Genomic DNA, 26,325 nt, shown 5'->3' on the forward strand with positions numbered 1-26,325 from the left:
AAAAAAAGTACTTTGGTACAGGATAAATTACAAATATCATATAAAATAAATGTCTTTGACTTTCTTGATCACATCAGGCAAACTTTAACCATTCAAAAAACAAAGCAAACACAAACTGAGGTTTCTGACTGTAACTGCATGTACATGAATGGTAACATAATAGAATAATAAAAACCTCAGAAATACAATTACATTTATAAACAAGAATTCCAAAACTTTCTATCTAAATTGACTTAAGGCTAAAAAGAATGGCTAAATAGTACCTAAAGAACAGTTATAGAGTACCTCCAAAAGCTTGTTTTTTGTTTTGTTTCGTTTTATTTTGGGTTTTTTGCCAGTAATGACTGACATTAAACACTTAGGCTCAGTCATGAAGTTCTATTTGTAACTAATTAGTCTTTGTAACTTTTTCTATGTATATCATTCGGATGGTACATAGTTGAGAAATTCATTGTGTCACAGTCAAAAATCTTCCTTTCAATATTAGGAACATTTTGAGTTCCTCACACATTTGAAATGCCTGACTCATTTACATTTGTCTTGCCAAGTTTTAGTTTTTTTCCATTAAAATGATTCAGTCAGGAAGAAAGTAGGTTGCCCAATTCCTGAAGAATACTTTCCAAATGCTATACTTATACATCTTAATGGGAAAAGAAAGGAAAAAAGGATATATCAATAAAGATTTAAAACAATATATTTTTCTTCCAATCACTGTTGTCATAGTGGTTTAATCATCATAGTCAACATTTTGCCTCAAATCTAGTGACATGGAGAAAGGGGAGAGAGAGGATTTAAAAGCTCATATAAACTCCAAAAATTCTCTATATCATTAGATAAATTTTAAGTGTTAAGTAAATACAATAGTTACCTAAGTAAAACAAAATGTAACTTGAAAGTTAAAAGGGGGAATTTTATTATCCAAGCCAATAAAGCCTGACTCTTCAAATAAATGAACTCCATATTATATTTCTTTTCCACTTACAATTTTTGAGAAAATATTAACTTTATTTTTTTTCTCTTAGTCTAGATATAAATCATTAAGCATGACAGGAAAAAAAAAATCTATTTAAATTGTATTTTCAGGGACACAGCCAAAATCACAACTGCACAGATGGGCCTATATATGGGGCTTTTTCTCTCCCAAAACAGTGACATTTGGTATCTACACGTATTTTTTGATTCATAGTGGGATCATAATGAAGTTTCTTTTCAGAATTGCCTTATGCCACCAAGATAAGGTCTACAGATTAATTTCTCTGCATGAAATCATCCACAAACATATATCTGCCCTATCATTGCCTCACCAGCAAATAGTTTTTTTAAAAAGATTTAATCTATGGATCTGGGATTTCCCCTATAACAGGTTTCATTCTTAGAGGTGTCAAACTACAATTTGTAGGTAAAATAAATCTGGAGTTCAAAGCAGGATCTTTACTGAAAGAAGATGTGGTAAGTTCATGTTATATGTCACAAAACCTGAATATCACAGACCAGAACTCCACATGTAAATTCTATGTCAAAATATATGTTCTGTGATATATAATGGGCATTTTGTCCCAATTCTTAATAAACTAAAACCTAATAGCACCACGAAAAAAGAAAATATGTTCACATCAATGCACTCATTAGCATGATGAAAGGTCATCTAGAAAATCTATGAATCCTTGGCAATAATGACTAGAAAGAAGACCACAGAGAAGTCCTAACATTCAGTAGGACATTTGCATTGGTCATTCCAAACTGTTCACTTTAGTTGGTTAGTTTTATAACTGCTACTCAGGATTAGTATGTGGTGAAAAAAAATGTTTCAGCTCTAGAGACAACTTTTCCAGCAGTTATTTCTCTCAAGGCACACAACCTAATACTTGTTTCTTTTCAAACCTTTGCTCATGAGAGCAGCATGAAATGCATGCCTTCTCAACTACACATACGTGATCAATGTACACTTTTCAATTTATTTCCATGGGACACTCTTGCTCAAATATGCTATGTTTATAAGAGAATCAAAAAAATTTCCTTCTCATACTAATTTCCTCAATTATAAAATACTAATGAGGGGGTCGCTAGGTGGCACAGTGGATAAAGTACCAGTCCTGGATTCAGGAGGACCTGAGTTCAAATCCAACCTCAGACACTTGACAGTTACTAGTTGTGTGACCCTGGGCAAGTCACTTAACCCTCATTGCCCTGAAAAAAAATGCCCCCCCAAAACAAACAAAAACAAAAACAAAATATTAATGAAAAACTCTTAAAATAAATTTCATGAACAAGATTAGGGATGTATATTTTATGTTATCACCAGCAATATATTAACAGAAACAATGCTTTTGGTTTTTTTTTTCATAAAAGTTTCAAAGAGCTAAAAAAGAAAATCTTTAGGTGGTTTTGTTATATTCAGAGATCAGTGTTTCCCAAATAGAGAACAACAACAAAGATAATTAAATAATTCTTTCAAGGCCTAGAGTCAGAGTTGAGCTTGAGAATGTGTCCAGGTTCCATGAGAACTAGGACTAAATTATTTATTAAATTTTTACCTTTTGATTTTTTTTCTTGAAGAATTATATGCAATAGAAGTGAACAATATCAAGTGAAACTGAGTCTGAATATTTTTGTTTTATTATCTGTGTGAGCTTTAAGTTTACATACGACAAATAGGTCGTTTGGTATAAAGAATATTTGTCAGAAATCTAATGCTTCCAAAAACTTTATAAAATAGGACCCAACAAAAATATAAAAGGAACCTAGAAAGAGAGGAGATGTCAACTGACAGTAAAACATATAAATTAAAACATATTGTAAGTGCCTGTATGTAAGAGGTAGGAGGGGAAACAAATGGAGCTGGGGACAAAAGCTACCAAACAGATAAAGGACCAAAAAAAAAATTTTAATATATAAAACCTAAAAAATTACAAGGCAATAAATTCTGATGAAAGGATATTCAAGTGCTATGTACATTACAATTGTATAATTGAATAAAACTTTTGGTTGTAAATGTGTCCTTCGGGGATTCTGAGCTATTTATTTTTATCTGAAAAGAAATGCAGACAAAGAAATCTTTCTAAGGTGATAACTCTCTTTTTCTAAATATATGTATAAATCAAGCAGTGTTTCATCATATCTCTCTTCATGAGAACAGTTGCTGGAATAGAAAAAACACCAAAAGTATTCAACAATTAATTCATTCTTCTTTCAGTGTTCAAATACAGACCTCAAGTCCACTTATACCATTTTCCTCCAAAGAAGTTAACCCAATCAGTAATACCAATGTTATCTGGTCTATGCAATTCAGAAAAGCATTCCATCACATGGAAGACTAAACAACACTATTTTTAAAAATTCATTTAGGATGAAGCTCAAAATAATTAGGCCACATCAGTTTCCACTTTAAGAGTAGCAAAAGGAAAGGATTTGGCTTCTGCCATTCTATCCTAAAAACTTGGTTTTAAAAGGTCAATTCTGAAGTTATAATTTCACATCATCTGTTACAATGCTGTCTCACAAACTGTTGGCTTAATCTGTTTCCTGAATTGTATTATGCCCAATTACTTATTCCCTTATTTTTTTTTCACTGTTGATACGCTCGAAGTTGTTCCATGAAGCCAGAATTTGGGCATATAGAAGGTCTTGCATTTTTCACCAAAGAAAAGGCACTGGTAAATGTGATTTCTTCAGTACTCATCAGGAAGCCGATTATAATTGCAGCAGCCCTAGAAACTCCTGCATTGCAATGAACAAGAACCACTCCATCCTTCAAGAAAAAAAAAAGTATCCACATTCAGCTGAGAAACATAATCAACCTCATTGAACATACATACCATTTAGAATTATCAGAAAGCAAAGTGCATAGAAGATCTCTTCTTGGATTATTACAATATAATCCACTGTAAGCAATGTTTAGGAAACATTCTCCTCTACAGATATATAAGTATTCCCCCAATCAAAATTGCAATTGTATCTATTTTTTCCTTTTTTTTTTTTTGTATCTTGGTGATACCAGTAAAGCTGGTAATAGTATCACGTTTTTAAGTAGCAAAAAGAAAATATCAGGAACATAAGTACATGTTTAATTAAGGCAACAAAAGTCCATTAAACAAAAAGATGAACCCTAAAGCAAACTAGGTACAGTAAGCATTTTTTTTTTTTGCAGGGCAATGAGGCTTAAGTGACTTGCCTAGAGTCACATAGCTAGTAAGTGTCATGTGTCTGAGGCCGAATTTGAACTCAGGTCCTCCTGAATCCAGGGCCAGTGTTTTATCCACTGTACCACTTAGCTGCCCCCTAAGTATTCTTTTTTTAAAAACTACTTGGAAAAGAGTCATAGTTTTGATCTAGCAGCTGAAGAACAGATGCTTTTTCCACTAAGCTGCATTCACTTTCACCTACATTCCTGTACAGTAGTACATTGTACTCTGAGCACTATTAAGTAACTTTAAAATTGAGACCAAGAAGCAAACAAAGAAAGCCTCAATAATTTAAAACAAAAAAACATAACTGTGACAGCTTAACCTTTTTAGTTTTTTATTCAAACTGTTCTTCAAAACTGTATCTGGGGGCAGCTAGGTGGCGCAGTGGATAAAGCACCAGCCCTGGAGTCAGGAGTACCTGAGTTCAAATCCAGCCTCAGATACTTAACACTTACTAGCTGTGTGACCCTGGGCAAGTCACTTAACCCCAATTGCCTCACTAAAAAAAAAAAAAACAAAAACAAAATTAAAAAAACAAAACAAAACAAAAAAAAAGTGTTATCTGATCGGGGGCAGCTAGGTGGCGCAGTGGATAAAGCACCAGCCTTGGATTCAGGAGGACCAGAGTTCAAATGCGGCCTCCGACACTTGTCACTTAATTAGCTGTGTGACCTTGGACAAGTCACTTAACCCTCATTGCCCCATCAAAAAAAAAGTATATCTGATCAACCATTTTTATTAAAGCTGGGAGACCCAATGCAAATATCTACACAAAGGAGATTTTAAACCCAAGGCACAAAGGAAAAGATCTTGCTATGTCTCATGGTTCTATGGACAGACTCTGATGGGAGGGAAGGAAAGAAAGAAGAGAGAAAAGGAAAAGTAGATTTTTTTTTTTTGGTTTAGAGTCTAGATTGGAAGGAGTTAAAAATAAAAAGATTAGATATTAGTGAGAGGAAAGGAAAAAAGAAACAGAAAAGCAATAGAAAGGGGAGAAGATGAGCCCTATCTATGGTTAGTCAAAAACATTATGTTGAAGATATGAGAGTAACAAGCCTAAAAATCAAAATAAAGCTGAATATTCCAGATTTATGATTAATCTAGGGCTCCTTTGCTCCTCCTGCATTATTCTGCTTCATTTTGGCTGTTCCTAAAGACTATTAAGTGAAGGGTCTATCAAATAGAAATATTTTAAAATGCTAACATGTAAAAAAAACCTATTCTATTTAACATGAAAAAAAAATCTGTTTCTACCTTAGTCTTACAATTGCTAGTAATGATAAAATGGCGGGTTCTAACAAAGAGAACTAAAAGATGTGCATTATACTATTTTGAAACACTTACTCATCTCTTAACACTAGTGACATACTGAATAGTTGCATTTTAAAATTTAGTATGTCTCCCCTGCCCTTTTCTTCTATTTTCTAATCTATTAATGTTATCTTCTGTTTGGTACATGTTTGAACTTAATGTTGTCACAATTCTCTTTATAAATTAAGAAGTATATATAAAAGTACAAAATACTTGAAAATTAATTAAGCTTATGAACTAAGTGGAATAGTGACATTAAGAGCCTGCAACAATATGAAATGGAAACTGTAACTGAACACTGAAATGAGGTCAATAAGTGAAAAACGTTTCAGGTAACTTGCAAAGGATACTTTACAAGTGAAAAGAGACACAGTATAAAACAAATGCTGATGGGGACTTATGCTATCAATAATGAAAGTGATAGATCTGATGGAACAGCCTTGATACAGGTTGGCGAGCCTTGTGCTTTTTAAAATTTAATGATCTAAATGAAATGTGGTACTCTGTAGTGACAGAATAGACAATATTCCTGTCACTACATTTTCTGATCTGAAATTAACATCACTTGTTCGGATAGTCTATTTAGGATGACAATAAGAGAAATTTTAACTATCGGCAAATTTTGAGCAATATAGTACAGAGTAATGTGTAATATTTCCTTTGAACCCAAATAGGAAAAATAGTAATAAACTTGCAACTACAGAATTTTTAAATACATTTTTGCCCCAACTCACATTTTCAGGGTGTAGGAAATACTGGGGAAGGAGACTCCCCAGATCAGTGCAGATTAGCAACTGTTCCACAACTTCCTATTAGGCACCGAGAGTTTAAGTACTTGCCCAAGGTAAAAAAACAAACAAACAAACAAAAACAGTTTAAATGCATCAAGTTTAGTATTTGAACCCAGATCTTTAGGACCCTAAGGCCATTCTATCCAAAAGGCATGCTGTTTCTATTTTAACAATTCACTTTTCCACCAACTTTGGAGTTTACTTCCTTCTTACTTTTTCATTCTTCCTTATAAAGAAAGTTCCCCATTCTTGGAAGCATTTCCAATGAGAAATATTAGCTCTGTATTTAAGACTACAAAATAATGATAATCATTTGTATAGTATTTTTCTTCCAATAAGCTCAAAGGACAATATGAGTTACTAAGAGAAAACCTTTTACTCTATAATCCAGGTAGCACCATGCCATGGCATTATTATCCTCATTCTCCAGTGTATTCTCTTTTCAAAGGTTGTAATGAATCCAGAACTCAACTAGATGATAAGTTCCTTGACTGTAGGGACAGACTGTACATTATATTATTATGATTCTTTCAAAACTCTTAATAGAGGATTGTACAAAAGTTTAGTGTTTCATTAAATACTTACTCATTTCCCCCAAATCTCAACTCAAATGCTATCCCCTACATGAAGTCTTTCCTTGATTTCCCTGACTGTTAGTGCCTCCTCCCATAACTACCTTGTGTTTATTTTGTATATACTTATCTATGTTCATTTTGTCTTCCCTTATAGAATGTAACATCCTCAAAGGCGGAGATTGTTTCATTTTCATCTTTTATCCCTAGCACCTAGCACAGAGCAGTTGTTTTAAAATGCTTTTTGATGATTGGTGGACTGGAATTCTTAATTTTACAATGGAGACTTGTAAAATTGAACATAATATTTTTCTACTTTCTACTTTTTGTTTTGAGGCACTGAAAATTAATGCGTTGGTGGTGTGTTTTTCAATTATAGTCAACTCTTGATTATGTATGTTGATAGAGGCAAGCATTAGTATAGACAATCCAAAATGGTAGTAGAACTCACTTTTTGCCATTTCAACATCTGAGTCAGAAAGGTGTAAACATTAAATGCCATGGGACGTATCTGAGGCAATATAGGGGATTTTTAAAAGTAGGATGGTAAAATCAACACACTTAATATGATACCCTATGATGCTTCTCTAATCTATACATTTTAAATGCATGATCTTATGTTCAGAGTCAATAATAAAATAGGTAGAAAGGGCTAATGCAATTTGTTGAATCAAATTTTTTTTATGTTGTATACAAGGAAAAAGCCAGGTTGTTTTTGGTTTCTTAAAAGAGCACCAAAGTATTTCTGATAAAGTTCTCATTTCTCAAATATATAGAGAACTGAGTCAAATTTATAAAAATACAAATTATTCCCCAATTGATAAATGGCCAAAGGATATGGACAGGCAGTTTTCAGACAAAGAAATTAAAGCTATTTATAGTCATATAAAAATGCTCTAGGGGGCAGCTATTTGGCACAGTGGAAGAAGCACGGGCCCTGGATTTAGGAGGACCTGAGTTCAAAGCCAACCTCAGACACTTGACACTAGCTGTTTGGCCCTGGGCAAGTCACTTAACCCTCATTGCCCTGCAAAAACCAAAACAAAACAAAAAAAACCAAAAATGCTCTAAATCAATATTGATTAAAGAAATGTAAATTAAAACAACTCTGAGGTACCACCTCACACCTATCAAATTGTTTAATATGACAAGAAAGGAAAATGATAAATTTTGGAGGAGATGTGGGAAAACTGAGACACTGTTGGTAGAGTTGTGAACTGATCCAAACATTCAGGAGAGCAATTTGAAACTATGGCCAAAAGGCTATAAAACTGCACATACCCTTGACCCAGCAATACCGCTGCTGTGTCTATATCCCAAAGACATCCAAAAATGGAAAAGGACCTATTTGTACAAAAATATTTATAACAGCTCTTTTTGTGGTGCCTAAGAACTGGAAATCGAGAGGATGCCCATCAATCAGAGAATGGCTAAACAAGCTGTGGTATATGATTATGATGGAACATTATTGTGCTATAAGAAATGACAGGCAGGATAACTTCTGAAAAACCTGGAAAGACTTACATGAACTAATACAAAGTGAAGTGAGCAAAACCAGGAGAACAGTGTACACAGTAACAGCAATATTGTCTGATGAAGAACTGTGAATGACTTAGCTATTCTCAGCAATACAATGTTCCAAGACAATCCCAAATGACTCATGATGAAGCATACTATCTACCTCCAGAGAAAGAACTGATGTCTGAATATAGACTGAAGCATGGTTATTTTTTTCTTTCTTTCTTTCTTCCTTTCTTCCTTCAAGTCTTCTGGTACAAAATGATTAATATGGAAATGTTTTACATGACTGCACATGTAAAACTATATTGGATTTCTTACCATCTCAAGCAGGGAGGAGGGAAGGAAGGCAGGGGAAGAATTTGGAACTCAAAACTTTAAAAGAAATGTTTTAAAAATTGTTTTAACATATAATTGAGAGGAAAATAAAATATAAAAAGAACAAATAAGTGTCTGGAAGCTGAATCAGTTCTGTGGTTTATTTTCCTCTTTTATTCTACAACCCTTCATATTTAAGTTGGCTAAATACCCTATTAGGCTGGACAAGTATAAAGGTAGAAAAAAGCAAACTTGCTGTGAGACTACAGCAAAGAAACAAATTTGGGAGAAATGAAGAAAAGTTCTAGGAGATAATGTTCACTGAAACTATCATACTGCCAGATTGGAAAGGTAGCTTTAAAGGAAGATAATTAGTGAGTAGAAATCAAGAATTAACCATTTGCTCTACATCTAAGTAGGTATTGACTTTGGCCAAATCACTTCCTGTCTATGCTCTTCAGCTGTCTCATCTGTATAATAAGCAGATCAGATTGCATAACCTTTGAAGTCTATTTTAACTCTTAAACTTTATGACTCTATGACAGTATCTATAAATAAAAAATTGAACAGAGGATAAGATGCACATCAAGGAATAGTAATTATCAAATTCATGAATTCTGGTGTCAATACCAAACTTTTTTTTGGGGGGGGGGTTATGGGGGTTAAGTGATTTGCCCAGGGTCACACAGCTAGTCAAGTGTCTGAGGCCGGATTTGAACTCAGGTACTCCTAAATCCAGGGCTGGTGCTTTATCCACTGCACCACCTAGCTGGCCCAATACCAAACTTTTGTTTAAATAAACCAGCTGGACAGATTAGCTCATAAATATAAGTTAAACCTATATTCATTATACAAAATGCAAGGCTTGGGAAATGTCTATAATAATAATGCTATAAAGCAGCAAACCAAGATACATATTTCTTTGGGGGGGGGGCAGGGCAATGAGGGTTAAGTGACTTGCCCAGGGTCACACAGCTAGTTAATTGTCAAGTGTCAAGATATTTATTAGCACGAACTAATCATCTCAAACAGAAACAGAACCTCTTCCTTAAAAAGAAGAAATGATTAACCTTAATAAAGTAGATAAGCCACCATCATTACAATTGGATGTCTCCTGCCCTATTCTAGACTTTACTCTGTGTTCAAACTTTAGCTTTGATAACCATATTTTTATAATATTGATAAGAACATATTTCATTTCCCCTTAATATCTGTGTAAGAGTGCCAAATTATAAAGCACTTCAGCTTTTTAAAAAGTATTTATATCTCTATATGCAGACATAGTAGAGTAGCCCCTAAAATCAATGATAACTCTATCCTTGATTCTTTATTCCAAAGGAGTCAAACTAGAGAAGTGGTTAGACTCTGAAGTGAAAGGTAGATTTCTTCTATCAGCCTGAATGTTTGAGTGGCATATGGAATACAGAGCTGGCATCAAAGCCAGGATGTCCTGAGTTCAAGACCTGCCTCTGAAATATACTATGTGACCCTGGGCAAGTCACTTACTATCTGTGGTGCTGGCAACTTTCTAGGACTCTGAATTGTAGAAAAGGTGCTGCTAACCTGTATTGACAGAGGGAGTTTCCTCACCTGAGAGTTCCCTATGGCAATCAAATCACAGGTCTAGTTCCTCTATCCCTTTCCTTATTGTTTTTTTGTTGTTGTTTTTTTGTTTTTGTTTTTTTTAGTGAGGCAATTGGGGTTAAGTGACTTGCCCAGGGTCACACAGCTAGTAAGTGTTAAGTGTCTGAGGCCAGATTTGAACTCAGGTACTCCTGACTCCAGGGACGGTGCTCTATCCACTGCGCCACCTAGCTGCCCCCTTTCTCTTATTGTTACAACCCTAGTGTTGTAACAAAATGTTTAAAGAGCACAGTTCTATTGCCTTCAGCTTTGAAGTAGAATGTTTTCTTTATTGCTACTTTCCAACTGATTACCACTGAGTAAAGGAGATACGGAAAACCATGTTTAGAAGATTTTGTAGATTTTTGTATTCCCAGTGCTTAGCACAGTACCTGGAACATAGCAGGCACTTAATAAATGCTTATTGACTGATGAATTGATAGCCCAGGAAACCTAGTGCAGACAAGATAATATAGAATTAATTCTAAATCCTAAACTTACCAGTTATTCACACTCCAGAAGTTACTTTGGTTCTCTGTAAATTATTCTGTTTAACCAACTACAAACTGTACCTACCACAACTACACTTTAATTACCTAATATGGATTTTGTGAGAAGGATATTCTCACAAAAATAATGTCTTATCAGAAATTGTTATTATGAACAACAGCTCCCTGACTATCAGAATCTTGACTTGGATCCAGTGCAGAATTAGTATCCAGTTAGTGAGCAGAAGACTGAAGCACTTATATTAATATCCTCAGTGCTTTTCGTAGTGTCAAAAGGAAGCTTCAATTCACATACTCTTTAGTACAAATCCCAATAAAGTACATTATAGCAGACTAGTTCATAAATAGAGTACACATAACATTTGGTTGCCAGAGTGTCCTGAAATGTTATGTTAAAAAGCATAGATTGGGGGCAGCTAAGTGGTGCAGTAGATAAAGCACCGGCCATGGATTCAGGAGGACCTGAGTTCAAATCTGACCTCAGACACTTGACACTTACTGTGTGACCCTAGACAAGTCACTTAATCCTCATTGCCCCACCCAAAAAAAGCATAGATTGCCTTTTTTTCCCTGAAGTATTGAAACTGTCATACTGTCATACTGATGAATATACGATCAGGTCTAAATCAGACTCTGTAACAGCTTGATTCTGTTACTCAGTAGTCCAGTTGTCATAAACTTTCAAAGAAAAGTCATCTCTACATAGCTCAACTGAAGAATTTAATATATGGAGAATTTTGCCTTATAAAGTTTCTCAGAAGAATATCATTAAGCCCTGTTATACAGGAAGTGGAGGAGAATCAGATTAAATCTCAAAAATAAATATCCTACTGTGGAGAAAAATGCATAAGAAGGAGAATCATTAGGATTGTGGATGAATTAAATATTTATGTTGGGAGAAATCTTCTAAGTGATTCATTTAAGATAGGTGATATTACATTTCTGACTTTTCTTTGAGGAACTATGCACCAAAATAATCATAATAACAATAACTAACATTTATATAGTGTTTAAAATTTGCAAGTACTTTACAAATACTGTCTTATTTTATCTTTATTATTACCCCTATTTTACAAAGTAAGACAAATGGTAAATATCTGAGGGAGGATTTAAACTCAGATCTTCCTAACTCCAGGTCCAACACTCTATCCATTGTACCACCTAGCTTCCCTTACCTTCAATTTGGCTTCTTCAATAAATTCAAAGCATTCTGGAAAATAAGATATGATATTGGTTTCAGGTAGATCCAGGATAGAAATGTTCTTATATGTAAAGTCATTGAGGAAAGCATTTTCAACTCCATAGGCAACATTGAGAATATGAGTAACCTAAAAGAAAAGCCAAAGATAAATTTTGTGGACTTTAGTAATATAGGATAAAAATATGTGAATGAGTTCCTGTATTTCTACAATGAGATATTAGATCCATTAAAAAATAAATAGGGCTTAAGTTATCCTCAAATGGGCAAAACAAAATATATCAAAAAATTAAACTACAACAAAAACAACTAGGAAATAACTTAGATAACTCTATTAATAAATACTATTAAAAGCATAAAGGGGTATATATTCTATTTACCCAAAGGAATAATATTTGAGGGAAATGTAGAATAAGGGAAAATCTGTCTTTACCCTACTCAAACTTTCTTCTTATATCCATACTTAACCACATGCTCACAAAGGAACAGACTCTTTGTAAGCTTTCAATTATTGCCCATTTATCAGGTATTTAGTACTTTAAATCTACCAGTCTCCTAGGAGTATTTTTCAACATTTGTTTTTATAAGATTTCTAGTTTCAAATTTTTCTCCCTCCTTCCCCTCTTTCTCCCCTCCCCAAGACAGCAAGCAATCTGATATAGGTTATATAGATACAATAACATTAAACATATTTCTGCATTAGTCATTCTGTGAAAGAAGAATCAGAGCAAAAAGAAAAAACTTCAAAAAAGAAAAAAAAAAGAAATAGTATGGTTCAATCTGCATACATATTTCATAGTTCTTTTTTTCTCTATTTCGAGAGCATTTTCCATCATGAGTGCTTTAGAACTATCTTAGATCACTGTATTGCTGAGAAAAGTCAAGTTTATCACAGTTGATCAACACATAATGTTGTTGATACTGTGTACAATGTTCTCCTGGTTCTGCTCATCTCACTCAGCATCAGTTCATGTAAGTCCTTCCAGGTTTCTCTGAAATCTGCCTGCTCATCGTTTCTTACAGCACAGTAGTATTCCATTACATTCATATTTTTGTACATACATACATACATACTTAATATTTTTAAGAAAGAGTTAGCACCTAGACATTTACTACTCTTTTAAACACCTTGGGGGGGGGCGGAGAATGAGAGAATGTCAAAATCCTTCTTTCTAATCTTCTCCTTAGGAAAGATGATACAAATAAGATCAAAGTGGGAAAAAATAGAAAAAAGGGAGCAAAAATATTTGGGAATAAAGCTTGTAAAGCCCTCCTTTTTCTCCTAGTCCTTCTGTTTATCCATAGCCTACCACAACTCATTCAGCCATTCCCCAATTGATGGGTATCCCCTCAATTTCTAATTCCTTGCCACCACAAAAAGAGCAGCTAAAAATATTTTTGTACATGTGGGTTCTTTTCCCTTTTTTTATGATCTCTTTGGGAAAAAAGACCTAATAGTGGTATTGCTGGGTCAAAGGGTATGCATAGCTTTATAGCCCTTTGGGCATAATTCCAAATTGCTCTCCAGAATGGTTGGATCATTTCACAGCTCCACCAACAATGCATTAGTGTTCCAATTTTTTCACAGCTTCTCCAACATTTATTATTTTCCTTTTTTGTCATATTAGCCAATCTGATAAGTGTCAGATGGTACCTCAGAGTTGTTTTAATTTGCATTTCTCTAATTAATAGTGATTTAGGAGTGGCTAGGTGGCGCAGTGGATAAAGCACCAGCCCTGGATTCAAGAGTACCTGAGTTCAAATCCGGCCTCAGATACTTGACACTTACTAGCTGTGTGACCCTGGGCAAGTCACTTAACCCTCCCCCCATTGCCCTGGGGGGGAAAAAAAAATATATATATATATATATTTAATAGTGATTTAGAGCATTTTTTCATATGGCAATAGATAGCTTTGATTTCTTCATCAGAAACCTGCCTGGTCATATCCTATGACCATTTTTCAGTTGGGTAATGACTTGGATTCTTATAAATTTGATTTTAGAAATGAGGCCTTTATCAGAAATACTGGATATAAAAATTGTTTCCCAGCTTTCTGCCTCCCTTCTAATTTTAGATGCATTGCTTCTGTTTGTAGAAAACCTTTTTAATTTAATGTAATAAAAATCATCCATTTTGCATTTCATAATCTTCTCTATCTCTTGTTTGGTTATAAACTGTTCTCCCAGGAGTACTTTTAAATAGGATTCTAGAACTTATCTAAGAAAAAGTCAATACATTGTTTCCTGAAGAGGGAAAGAGATCACCTTGGAAACTTAGAAATGACAACAGGAGACAATCTACTCCACCTATACAGAAAGTTCAGACTTATTCCAATCATTTTCCCAAGCACTTTTATTAAAAAAAAAAAAAAACCCTCTGTGGGAATTTATTTTGAGGCCTCAAAGAGTAACTGGACCAGGAAAATAAGTCACAATCTCAGGAAAATAGGGGTTGAGAGAAATAATCATTAAACAGTGAGACCTACAATGTTGTTATTTGGCAGTCAGAAAACCTCTATGCTATCAATTTAGTCTCTATGACAAATATTTTACTAATTAGAGAGTAGGGGAAGATAGTTATGATATAAACTCTCGGGGGCAGCTAGGTGGCAAAGTGGTAAAGCACCAGCCCTGGACTCAGGAGTACCTGAGTTCAAATTCGGCCTCAGACACTTGACACGAGCTGTGTGATCCTGGGCAAGTCATTTAACCCCCATTGCCCCGCAAAAAAAAAAAAAAAAAACCAAACCAAAAATAAAGGAAAGATGATATAAACTCTCCTAAAAACAAGTTTTCTCTTTAACCAATCATGAATTATGGATATGATTTGCATATGAATTTATAAATTTCAATCACTTTTGAGTTATTCAAAAGATTATTTATGAAGATAAATCTTTTTATAATTTATGCATTTATTTTTCTCAAAATTTGCTGACTGGCACTCTTGTATAGCTCTTTACTCCTTGATTCTTAGGGGAGTTGTACAAAGCCAATACTACAAAGTCAGTATATTCCTAGTAGCTAGTAGGCCTTCTGAAGAATATACCTTTACCACCTATCAGTTTAGTTCCCTTCTCGATTTGGTTCTTTAGAAATAAAGAATAAGGGGGAAAGTTGTCATTGATTTTATGTCTTCTTCAAATATGCCTATTGATAATATTTTTAAGAAAGAGTTAGCACCGAGACATTTACTACTCTTTTAAACACCTTGGGGAGGGAAGGGGGGAAGAATGAAAGAATGCCAAAATCCTTTTTTCTAATCTTCTCCTTAAGAAAGATGATACAAATAAGATCAAAGTGGGAAAAAATAGAAAAAAGGGAGCAAAAATATTTGGGAATAAAGCTTGTAAAGCCCTCCTTTTTCTCCTAGTCCTTCTGTTTATCCATATCCTACCCATCTTTTAAGATTCAACTCAAGTCCCATAGTCTACCAGGCCTTCCCTGAATATTCTATTTTTGATCAATTGATTTTTGTGTGTGTGTGTGTATTTGGGGGGGGGGGAGGGGGAGGCAATTGGGGTTAAGTGACTTGCCCAGGGTCACACAGCCAGTAAGTGTTCAGTGTCTGAGGCCACATTTGAACTCAGGTCCTCCTGACTCCAGGGCTGGTGCTCTATCCACTGTGCCACCTAGCTGCTCCCCCTGAATATTCTAAACCACAATGATATTGCCTTTCTCCCACTGAATTCAAGACAGTCACACAATTTAACTATTAAATGTATGCAGTCTTAAATTTTTATCTTACTGTTCTGTGTGCATTAGGCTTGTAGCCCCTATAAGACTGTAAGTTATCTAAGGACCTAGATCTTTAGTATGTGGTGTCAGGCACATATTGCACACTGTATAAATCATGGAATCACAGATTGAGAAGTGGAATGGACTTAGAAATTATTTGGTCCATTTTATCATTTTACATATAAAGAAACATGCCCAGAAAGGTGACATGACTTTATCAAGGTCACACAGGTATCAGAACCAGATTTTGAATATGGAAAACTTGATCTGAAGTTTGCTCATACTTATTAGTTAGTAAGGGGAAAATTAAGGAGATATATCCCATTCCCCAAAATATAAATTCAAGGAAATGGTCTGTCATATAGAAATTCCTGAAAATTATTTTCCAAAGTGCAAAAACTGTACTAGAATGGTGCTGTTTTATATCAGAAATACTGGGTTTGAATCCTGTCTCTTCCACTTACTTCGTGTGTGACCTTGAGCTAATCACTCATTTATTTCTCAGTTTTCTTATCTGGAAAATGAGAACACCACCAATAGTCCTGTTTGCCTTACACAGTTAATATGGACTTTTTTTGGCGGGGTGGGGCAATGAGGGTTAAATGACTTGCCCAGGGTCACACAGCTAGTGTCAAGTGTCTGAGGCCAGATTTGAACTCAGGTCCTCCTGAATCCAGGGCCGGTGCTTTATCCACTACACCACCTAGCTGCCCCCACAGTTAATATGAAGATCAAATAGCATAATGTAAGAGAAAACACTTTGAAAACCTCTTCAGGCTTATACAATTATAAGTTATTACTTTATGTACAGGGCTACTGGCTTTCAAATGTGAGGCAGAGAAAAATCACCGTAGTCCATTTCCTATACTATCCTTCAGTTTCTCTGGACACTTCCTATCCAGTTCTTCAGAGCCTAGCCCTGCTTCCTTTGTGATATGGGTCTGGGGTAAATCTCCTTGAGAAGCTAAATTAAAGGGCGAACACACCTAAGAAGTAAAGAAGTAAAGGAGATAAGCCTGAGCTGGGCCAGGAGACAGAGATAACTCTAAAAGTCAGGACCACCACCCCTCATTCAAGCCTTTCTCATCCTGCCCCTCATTCAAGCTTTTCCCCACCCCCAAAGGAAACTTTCCATTGTCAGGTGGTCGTTCACCCCATTCACCCTCTATAAAAGCTTTGGCCTCCCCTCTATTGTGGGGAGGAGAAAAGATGTCTGTCTCTAAGCCATCTCCTCCCCAAGAAGGAAGTCTTCCTTCTTGGTCACCTTCTCTAAAGCCCAAATAAAAGACCATTTTATTCCAATTGGATTGTGTGCAAGAGGTGTAATTCTTTAAAAAGGAATACCTAAAGGCCTGCACCACCTCTTTCCCCCATGACATATGGTTCACTGATAAAACTGGACATAGAAGTAACAGAATCTTTTAGAGTTACTCAGTCCATGTCAATATACTGGAAGTAAATTAGCATCCCCAGTTTTAAAAAAACAGAACACTAAAAAATATGCCAATTCATAGATTCTTATCTATCATGCTACAGTGAAAACCACATATTTTCTTTTTGTTTGTTTGTTTGTTTGTTTGTTTTTTAAGTGAGGCAACTGGGGTTAAGTGACTTGCCCAGGGTCACACAGCTAGTAAGTGTTAAGTGTCTGAGGCCGGATTTGAACTCAGGTACTCCTGACTCCAAGGCCGGTGCTCTATCCATTGCGCCATCTAGCTGCCCCTCACATATTTTCTTAAAACTTTGCATCATCCTATCATTCTGTAAACATATTGAGGGAGGTGATACTTATAAAAATTCAAGCAAATTTTTTTCCAATAAGTCATAAATTAAATCTGTTTAAACAAATATTTTGAATTCACTTCAAAAGTATAAAAATGACCAGGTTCATGAATTTGTTAATAGTTGTTCCTTTTTAATAGATGATCCAAGTTCTAATAAAAATCTGAAACTGCCAATAAACACCCAACTCACTATATTTAGATTAGGCAGGCAAATTTTAGCCACATTTAAATCATGAGAAAAGCTTACTTATATAATTCTAGAATTTTACCAGATCCTGAAAATGTACTTTTTCTTTAAGTAGATGAGAAACACTAATGGAAATGTTAAATTTTAGGCATTTTTACCTTGTGTTTTTTCAATGTATCTAAATCATGAGCAGCATCTTGTGATCCTGTAAAAAATAAAGATAAATCATAATGCATGTTTATGAAATATTCTGCTCACAGCACCATCAGTTATAAGTATAAACCTGATTGTTCCCAAATTACAGGTAAGGAAATTGAAATGGAAGGTAGTAATATGACTTGCCTAAAGTCACAAAGCTAGAAAGTATTCATATCAGTTGATTTATAAAAGTAACTGCCCTCATTCTCTGTGCTTCAAGGCATTAAAAATATAATGAAATAATCTTTGCTATAATTTTAAAGACGGTAAAACTATAGGCAATGGTGTCAAAAAGTAGGGTGACTATGGATGTATTTCAATGATTAAACAATACTTTGGGCAAACAAATATTTTTAAAATCCTTCTGGGGGGCAGCTAGGTGACGCAGTGGATAGAACACCGGCCCTGGAGTCAGGAGTACCTGAGTTCAAATCCGGCCTCAGACACTTAACACTTACTAGCTGTGTGACCCTGGGCAAGTCACTTAACCCCAACTGCCTCACTAAAAAAAAAAAAAAAAATCCTTCTGGGTTCCCTATCTACCAAGAGGGTACCTGACCTAGTGCTTGTCACATAGTAAGAGCTTAATAAATTCCTTTCCATTCATTCCTTTAACTATTCATTCACTTTTGTCCTCCTGAAATGTGGCTTGATTCCATCTTTCCAATCTTGTTTTTTCACTATTTTCTTTCATAGTTACTTATAACACTTTCCCAAACTGTACTCCTCACAAAGTATCTTCCTTCCTTTTGCATACTTGCTCCTCCCTATCTGAAATACTCCTTCAGCTTAGTCTTCTACTGTTGAAATTTACCAATCTTTCAAAGCTGGGATCAGATACTACTTTTCTCAATCAAGCTTTTCCTTGTCCCCTTGACAGAAAAGACTTCAACTATCTGTGAACTCTTTTAACACTATTTAAATACTTATAGTCTATTTGAGATTGTGGTTATTTATGTTCATGTTGCAATTCTGTCAATAGATTGTAAACTCCTTGCTGGTAGGACTGAGTTTTATTCATTTCTGTATTCTCTCTTAGTTCAGAGCCTTGCACATTAGATACTCAACAGATAGCTGATGAATGAATAAATTAGTCATGGCATCAGACATAGTGAACCAATGCTGGCAGATTAGTCAGTCTCACCCTGGGCTAACCCCAGGCTTGGGTCTTGTATTCTGAAAGGCCCTTTTCTGACCTAGTCCAACTACAAGATTTTAGCTAATTCCAAGGAACCTCTGAGAGAGTTTGGAATTTTGGACTGTTATCATGAACCTGAAACCCAGAGAGACTCAGAAACTACCCCCACACATAAATACTCTGAGGTGTTATCTCAGGAACTTGACAAATTGGCTCCAATTACATGGCCAGTTAGAACAGCCAACCTCAGACAATCAGTATTCGTTACAAAAGCCAAGGACAGGAGAAACATATAAGCTTTATTTTTGGAGACTTTTAAATCTCATACTCTCCTGAAATGGAGTCCCTTTTATAGCAACAGTATTTTTATTCTTATCTGATTTTGCACACAAACACTTTGATTCACCCCCACACAGCTTACCCTTGGTTTCACTACCAACACCCAACTTCTTATTTTCTTTTACATTTGAGAAAATAGGAAGCTGTCTATAGTGTGGCTTTAGGTGGCTACTGGCAAATTCCAGGTTCCTTGCATATGCACAAAAAAAGAATACACAAAGAATGCCTTTCCTGTAAACACAAGAGGTTGGTAAATGTGGCCCTGCTAACATCAAGTGAGCAGGCTGCTGGCTTGTTCACCAACCTACCCCCTGACTTGAGTCTCTGTTGATTCCTTGTACAAAAGACCTCTCTGAAAACTGAGTTCAAAGAAACTAAGTGAAACTTGGTGATTTTATAGAGTATTTTCAATACATACTTCATTTGTCTAAAAAATATTTAACTTAGGGGGCAGCTAGGTGACACAGTGGATAGAGAACTGGCCCTGGATTCAGGAGGACCTGAGTTCAAATCTGGCTTCAGACCCATGACACTTAACTAGCTGTGTGACCCTGGGCAAGTCACTTAACCCCAAATGCCTCACCAAAAAAAAAAAAATTAACTTACACATTCCTTAGCCACTACACTGGAAATATGTTTTATTTCCTTATAAAGAAAAGCACAGAAACACCACTTTGGCAAAATTATAAATAAAAACTTAACTTTTGCAAATATATGCCAAAGGAAAGGCAAGAAATATTTTGGGGATTGGTTAATCTATTTTGAAAGTGGCCTCTGGAACATATTTTGACTTTGGTTTTTCTATGCTGAAGAAACAGATGAACCTTAGTTTTCTGATATTCTGCCTTTTACAATCATGAAAGATGCATAAATAATAATAGCATATGGGAGTAATTCGGGTCTGTACACAAAGACAATGGCTAATTTAATTTTTTTCCAATTAATAACTTAAATGTAAAAATACAGTACTGAGTTCAAGTTTGTTCTTCCCAGAATCCCTAGAAACAGGCCCCAATTTCTACCCTATTTTGTTTTGTTTTGTTTTGTTTTTGGTGAGGCAGTTGGGGTTAAGTGACTTGCCCAGGGTCAGACAGCTAATAAGTGTCAAGTGTCTGAGGCTAGATTTTAACACAGGTCTTCCTGAATCCAGAGCTGGTGCTTTATCCACTACACCATCTAGCTTTTCTTTTTTTTCTTTTTTTTTTTAGTGAGGCATTTGGGGTTAAGTGACTTGCCCAGGGTCACACAGCTAGTAAGTGTTAAGTGTCTGAGGCCGGATTTGAATTCAGGTACTCCTGACTCCAGGGCCGGTGCTCTATCCACTGCGCCATCTAGCTGCCCCTACACCATCTAGCTTTTAAGGAGCTATTTTTTCAGCACTGTTGTACTCTGAATGGAAAATTTCCTCTGAACGGGAAAAAAAAAAAACCTAAACCATTCCAAAATACTAAATTACAACTACCTATTCAATAAAGAAGTAAATAGCAGCAATGATCTGACAGGTATTGCAATGCTTACTCATTAGATAAAATGAATATCACCAAAATGATATGGAGATAGTTTGGGCTTCTGAAAATAAATTAGAATTAAGGGAGTCAATGATGATGTATCTAATTTCAATTCCTTTGGAAATCTCAAATGTTTCATTTGGTTGACGTCTGCAGCTAATGGGGATTGTTTCATATTAACCAAATATATTTTCAAAAGAACATTTTTTGGAGAGCATGACAGTACTCATTTCTAAATTATTTAGAAATTATGTATACTATTTAATTTCATATCTGTGGCTAAAAATCTGATAAAATTTTTAATAATTTTACTCATACAATTATAATTCATAAGATAAATATGGCTTAAAAGACATAAGTGAGCATATAAGACCAGAAAAGGAGATAATTTAGTCATGTAGTGAGGTCTACATGTTCAACAGTTGTGCTTGGGCCATTTACCTGTTAACTATGAAAGATTTCCAGATATGCTTTAGAGACAAGAAAAGAAGAAGTTTTGAGGGATGAAAAGTTGTGAAGGGGTAGAGGAAGCAATCATACCACATCTTAAAGTACAAGTTATCAATAATAGAGGCTATATCTATCTTCTTTGCTGTGTCATTATCCATGTCTTTCCCCATCTGCGTGAGTATAACTCTGGCTTCTCTCCTGGGCCCTTTTCTCTTCTTTCTCATCACCTCTCATTGGTTTAACTATCATAACGATATTTATGCAGGTGATTACTAGATTTAAATATCCAGCCCTAGGTTTTCTTCTGAGCTTTGGTGTCACATCACCAATCACCAGTATCTTAATTATAGTATGTCCAAAATAGAACTCATTATCTTTTCCCCAAAACCTTTCCCTTATTATAATTTTCCTATTTCTGTTGATACCACTATCCTTCTAGGCCTCCAGGTTTGAAACTTCTCTCCACTTACATGACCACCACCCTAGTCCAGGCCCTCTCATGATTATTACAACAGCTTCCTAATTCAATCCCTTTTCCACATGACAGTGATATTTTCAAGGCATAAGTGTACCCTACTCAGTTAAAAAGTTCCAGTGATTCCCAAATGCCTCTAGTATAAAATGCAACTTACTGTACTCCATTCACAATCTGCTTCCAATTACCCTTTCCAGACTAACTCTACACTCGTCTCTTTTCTAGTTCTACATACCAGGCAAACTGGTCTACTTCCTGAATCTTCAAGGCTCATCTAGAAGATAGACTTTCAAGGGCAGACCTTTGAGGAAAGACCACCTAAGGTATTTTCTGATTCTCCCACTATCTAGTGTCTTCTTCCTACCCCAGACAGAAATAACTGAATATGTTACTTTGATTTATCTGGATTCATACTGTCTCCCCATAATGGTATGTAAGCATTTTCAGGAAAGAAATATTTCATTTTTGTCTTTTTATTTCTAATTCTTGGCACATCTTTTTAGCCAAACTTGTTATTTTATTAGTGTAGGACGTTCCCAATGAGGAAACTCTCTCTACCAACACAGATCAGTAACTCTCCTGTAACTTATAGACTCAGACTTGTCTGGGCCATTGAGAAGTTAAACAACTTGGCCAGGGTCATGTAGCAAGTATGACTCAGAGGTGAAATTTGAATCCAGATCCTCTCCATCCACCACTTTGCCTCTTTCTTGGCACATGATAGACACATAATATATGGTTACTGAATAAGTAACTTATTGAGCAAATCCCTTACTTTCTTTGTATCAAAGTATTCTCATCTGTTAAATGAAAGAATTGGTTTAGATGAGGTTAAAACTAAGTTCCCTCTTAGTTCTAAATCTATGATTCTTTTATTATACTATTAATTTAATTGTTAGGGGACTATATATCATTTTTTAAAATACATCAGCATGTTTAGACATCAAGAAGATACTTAATCTTGTTTATATAGATAACTTGAAAAACAAAAAAGATAAATTACCTTTTTATGGCTCTCCAACTCCCTTGCTCCTCATTGAAACAAAGCAACCAAAACCCAAAGATGTTAACCATTTTGTAATTCTGGGAGGGAGAGCAGGAGAAGGTTGAAGTTGGAGAAATAAAAGTAGAAATAATCCCATGCCACTAAAATAGGGAAAGAAGTGGTCAGGAAGCAGGTAGTAAACATTATTCACAGGGCAGGGTTTCTGGGATAAAAGACACAAGCCAAAATAGGTCATGTGTCCCATTGGAAAGGGATGGCAGAAAGTAGTACATAGATCACAGAAACACAGAATCATAGATCTGGAACTGGAAGGGATCTCAGAGGTCAACTAGTCCAACACTATCATTTTATAGATGAGGAAATTGAAGGCCAATGAGGTGAAATGACTTATCCAAGTAGTAAGTGTTAGAGGAGGAACATCAAAGACAAATGAAGACAAAGGCTGAAGAAGGCAACCTCTTAAATAAGATGAAATGAAATATAGGGGGCAGCTAGGTGGCACAGTGGATAGAGCACCGGCCCTGGAGTCAGGAGTACCTGAGTTCAAATCCGGCCTCAGACACTTCACACTTACTAGCTGTGTGACCCTGGGCAAGTCACTTAACCCCAACTGCCTCACTAAAAATTAAAAAAAAAAAGATGAAATGAAATATAAATGGTCTTGTCTCAAGGCTCTTACATATCCTCATCTGAGCAAAACTGCTTTCATAGGTCCATCCAGAAGAAGTCCAGACAGTCAACAATAAAGCAAAGATGAATTCGTTGTCTTCTTGTAGCTTTGTAGAAAATAATAATTTATTATCTTAAGATGTACCTTCTTGCCATTTTATAAAAAATTCTACAAAGATGTTTAACATAGCTCCTCCAATAGTATTGCAATACTCCACAAACCTCTCATTTTATTTTCACGAAATAGGTAATCAAACAGCTGATTAAGAGAAATCTTTGGTAAAGGTGGCATCCTTTTCTAGCCACGGCAAGGGAGTCTGGTGAACTTCCCAAACTAGGTTCATGGGAAATAGAAAGCTTTCAAGGTTTTCAGCCAATTCTTCTTTACAAAGCAATTTCCCCCACGGAGCTACAAATATCAGCAATTTTTTTAAAAAATTAATAAAGGAAAGGGCTTTGTTTGACAAAGTGCCCAACTGACAGTAATACCCAACCAAAAATAACACCTTATAGTTGTATAAAGCTTTATACCTTTCAAAGTACTTTTTTTTTTTTTTTGGTGAGGCAATTGGGGTTAAGTGACTTGCCCAGGGTCACACAGCTAGTAAGTGTTAAGTGTCTGAGGTTGGATTTGAACTCAGATCCTTCTGAATCCAGGGTTGGTGCTCTATCCACTGTGCCAACTAGCTGCCTCTCAAAGTACTTTTTAAGTCTTCTCCTTTTTGCTCTCCTAACAGCCCTGTGAAGTAGATGATAGGGTAAGTAGGTATTATCAACTCCATTTTACACACTGAAGATCAGAAAGAGGAAAAGACTCACCAAAGATCAGAGACAAGTTTGTTCCAGAGCAAAGCAGGGCTTTCTAACTCCTATCCTAGCATGCTTTTCACTACAGATTCTCTATATAACTGTGAGTAAATCATTCAATAGACCCAAATTGTCAATTTCTCTATTTCTTTTTTTAATGGAAATAATTCAGATTATTTTCAGTGGTACTGACTACTATAAGCAATGTCATTTCAAAATATAAAACAAAAAATGTATGCTGATAGTAACAGTTATAGGAGTAGCTATGGATCAATTTAGTGACATAATTGCCCAAATTATTTTAAAAGATCTTAGTGGTGTGACTCATTTCCTACTTACCTTTTATGTTATGGTTCAGCAAAGGCAAAGATAAAGAATGACCTAGCACAGAAGACAATTAAGAGGAGCAGGTACAAAACTATATGACAGAGCCCATTTCCTGAACCCTACAGAAAGAGTCACTATGATTACATTTAGTCACAATTAGAAGTCACAATCGCATGCCTTTAGCACCAGATGAGCAGAAAGGGGAGTCATGTCATCATTGTATCACAATAAATTTCTCTTAAAACTTTTCCCCCTCTATTTACACATTTTCCACTTTTCATAAAAATTAGCATTGAATGTAATGCTATATACATAAAGAACCTACCTTTCTCTCAATCACTAATACATAAGAGATCAGGAACTGATCAGTCATTAGGTCAGTCAATTTTGACTATTTATGGTTCAAATAGGGTGAAAGCAACATAACCCTGTTATTCCTATGCAAGAAGTGAAATATTATCCCGTGATCTTAAAGGATAATAGATTTAGAGCTGGAAGGGACCTTATAAGTTAGTGAATCCAATCTCCTCATTTTACAGTTGAGGAAACTGAGGCCCAGAAAGCTTAAGTGATTTGCCCAAGGTTACACACAGATTGTAAATAAATGGCAGAGCCAACATTTAAACCCAGGTCTTCTGATTCCAAATCCATCACTTTTTCCTCTGTTCCTCTTATTTTGGGGATTTCTCAAATGTAGCCCTCCATAACAACACCTAAACCCACATTTCTTTTGGTCTGATGAACTTTCAAAAAGAAAACTTGCAGTGATCCTTCTGCTCAATTTGAAGAGTCCTCTAATTAACTTGAGCAGGGGTTCATCTAATCCTCTTTTTACAAATAAAGCAGCTGGCACCTTTTCCCTATTCATTTCGATACACTACCAATTTATATTCATCCTGAAAAGTTAGGAAAACAGGATGACAACTAATTTATATTACAGCTACTCAATACTGTGCATATTAGGGCATGTGCTTCTGACGAATACAGTTGTACACAGGGTGTGAAGACTGATTTTTGCCAGAAAAGTCTGTTCATCTACAGTGAATTCCAGAGCCAAAATGAAAATATTTCAACTTTCCAACTATGTAACTGATTCCAACTGAATTAAGAATTTAAAAATAAATAAATAAATAAATAAGAAAAATGCTGACCCTGATTCAGGAGCCAATACATATACTCACCCAGAAGCAACCATGGCTTAATAACACCAACTTGCAGGTCCAGGCTTAGATCCTGCACATAACCACAGCCACCCCCACTGCCAGGCTCAACTTCTTCCACAACGTGAATTCTGGCATCTTTCCACGTTTCTATAATTTTTTTCCCAGTTAATGTTGTCACCCTGGTGCATTGCTTCCTGAGATTAGTCCGAGAGAATGCTCTAATTTCCTGGTTAAGGGAGTGCATTACATGAACAATCGCTAGTAACAAATAAAAGCAAATCTAAGATGGACAAGGTGAGGCTGATCTCTTCTTCCTTTATCCCACAGGTAACAAGCACAACTCTAGTCTCTCCCTCCCTTCTGTATTCTAACAGCAGCAACTGGGCCGGCTGACAACACTACCAAGCCTCGTTTTTTTTCTAGTGCCAGGATGCAACGTGGCTTTCGATTGGTCATTCCAAAGCAGCGGCTGATTGGACGCTGTTTCTGCTTCCTGTAAGAGAGCTAGGCACCT

At 35.6% G+C, this 26,325-nt stretch overlaps 1 protein-coding gene across 2 annotated transcripts; it reads right to left on the reverse strand.

The window, feature by feature from the left end:
- Positions 1–2,146: 2,146 nt before the first annotated feature.
- On the reverse strand, positions 2,147–26,223 carry DUSP19 (dual specificity phosphatase 19). Of its 2 annotated transcripts, XM_043998470.1 has the most exons (4): positions 25,830–26,223; positions 17,890–17,936; positions 12,002–12,154; positions 2,147–3,748 (listed from the first exon to the last, which is right to left on the reverse strand). In XM_043998470.1, the coding sequence occupies exons 1-4, from the start codon at positions 26,053–26,055 to the stop codon at positions 3,566–3,568; spliced, it is 609 nt and encodes a 202-aa protein (XP_043854405.1). In that variant the 5' UTR covers positions 26,056–26,223; the 3' UTR covers positions 2,147–3,565. The 2 variants fall into 2 exon arrangements, with proteins under 2 accessions (XP_043854405.1, XP_043854406.1); XM_043998471.1 differs by lacking the exon at positions 12,002–12,154.
- Positions 26,224–26,325: the final 102 nt, after the last annotated feature.

The sequence above is a fragment of the Dromiciops gliroides genome, chromosome 3 (genome assembly GCF_019393635.1).
Source record: "Dromiciops gliroides isolate mDroGli1 chromosome 3, mDroGli1.pri, whole genome shotgun sequence".
Taxonomy (NCBI): domain Eukaryota; kingdom Metazoa; phylum Chordata; class Mammalia; order Microbiotheria; family Microbiotheriidae; genus Dromiciops; species Dromiciops gliroides.

Coding starts and splice junctions, on each gene's coding strand:
- DUSP19 (XM_043998470.1), bottom strand. CDS start 26,055: ATGCACTCCCTTAACCAGGAAATTAGAGCATTCTCTCGGACTAATCTC. Junction 12,155..17,889: donor ATACATTGAAAAAACACAAG/GTAAAAATGCCT, acceptor CTTTTCTTTTAG/GTTACTCATATTCTCAATGT. Junction 3,749..12,001: donor TTGAAGAAGCCAAATTGAAG/GTAAGGGAAGCT, acceptor TTTTTCTTGAAG/GATGGAGTGGTTCTTGTTCA.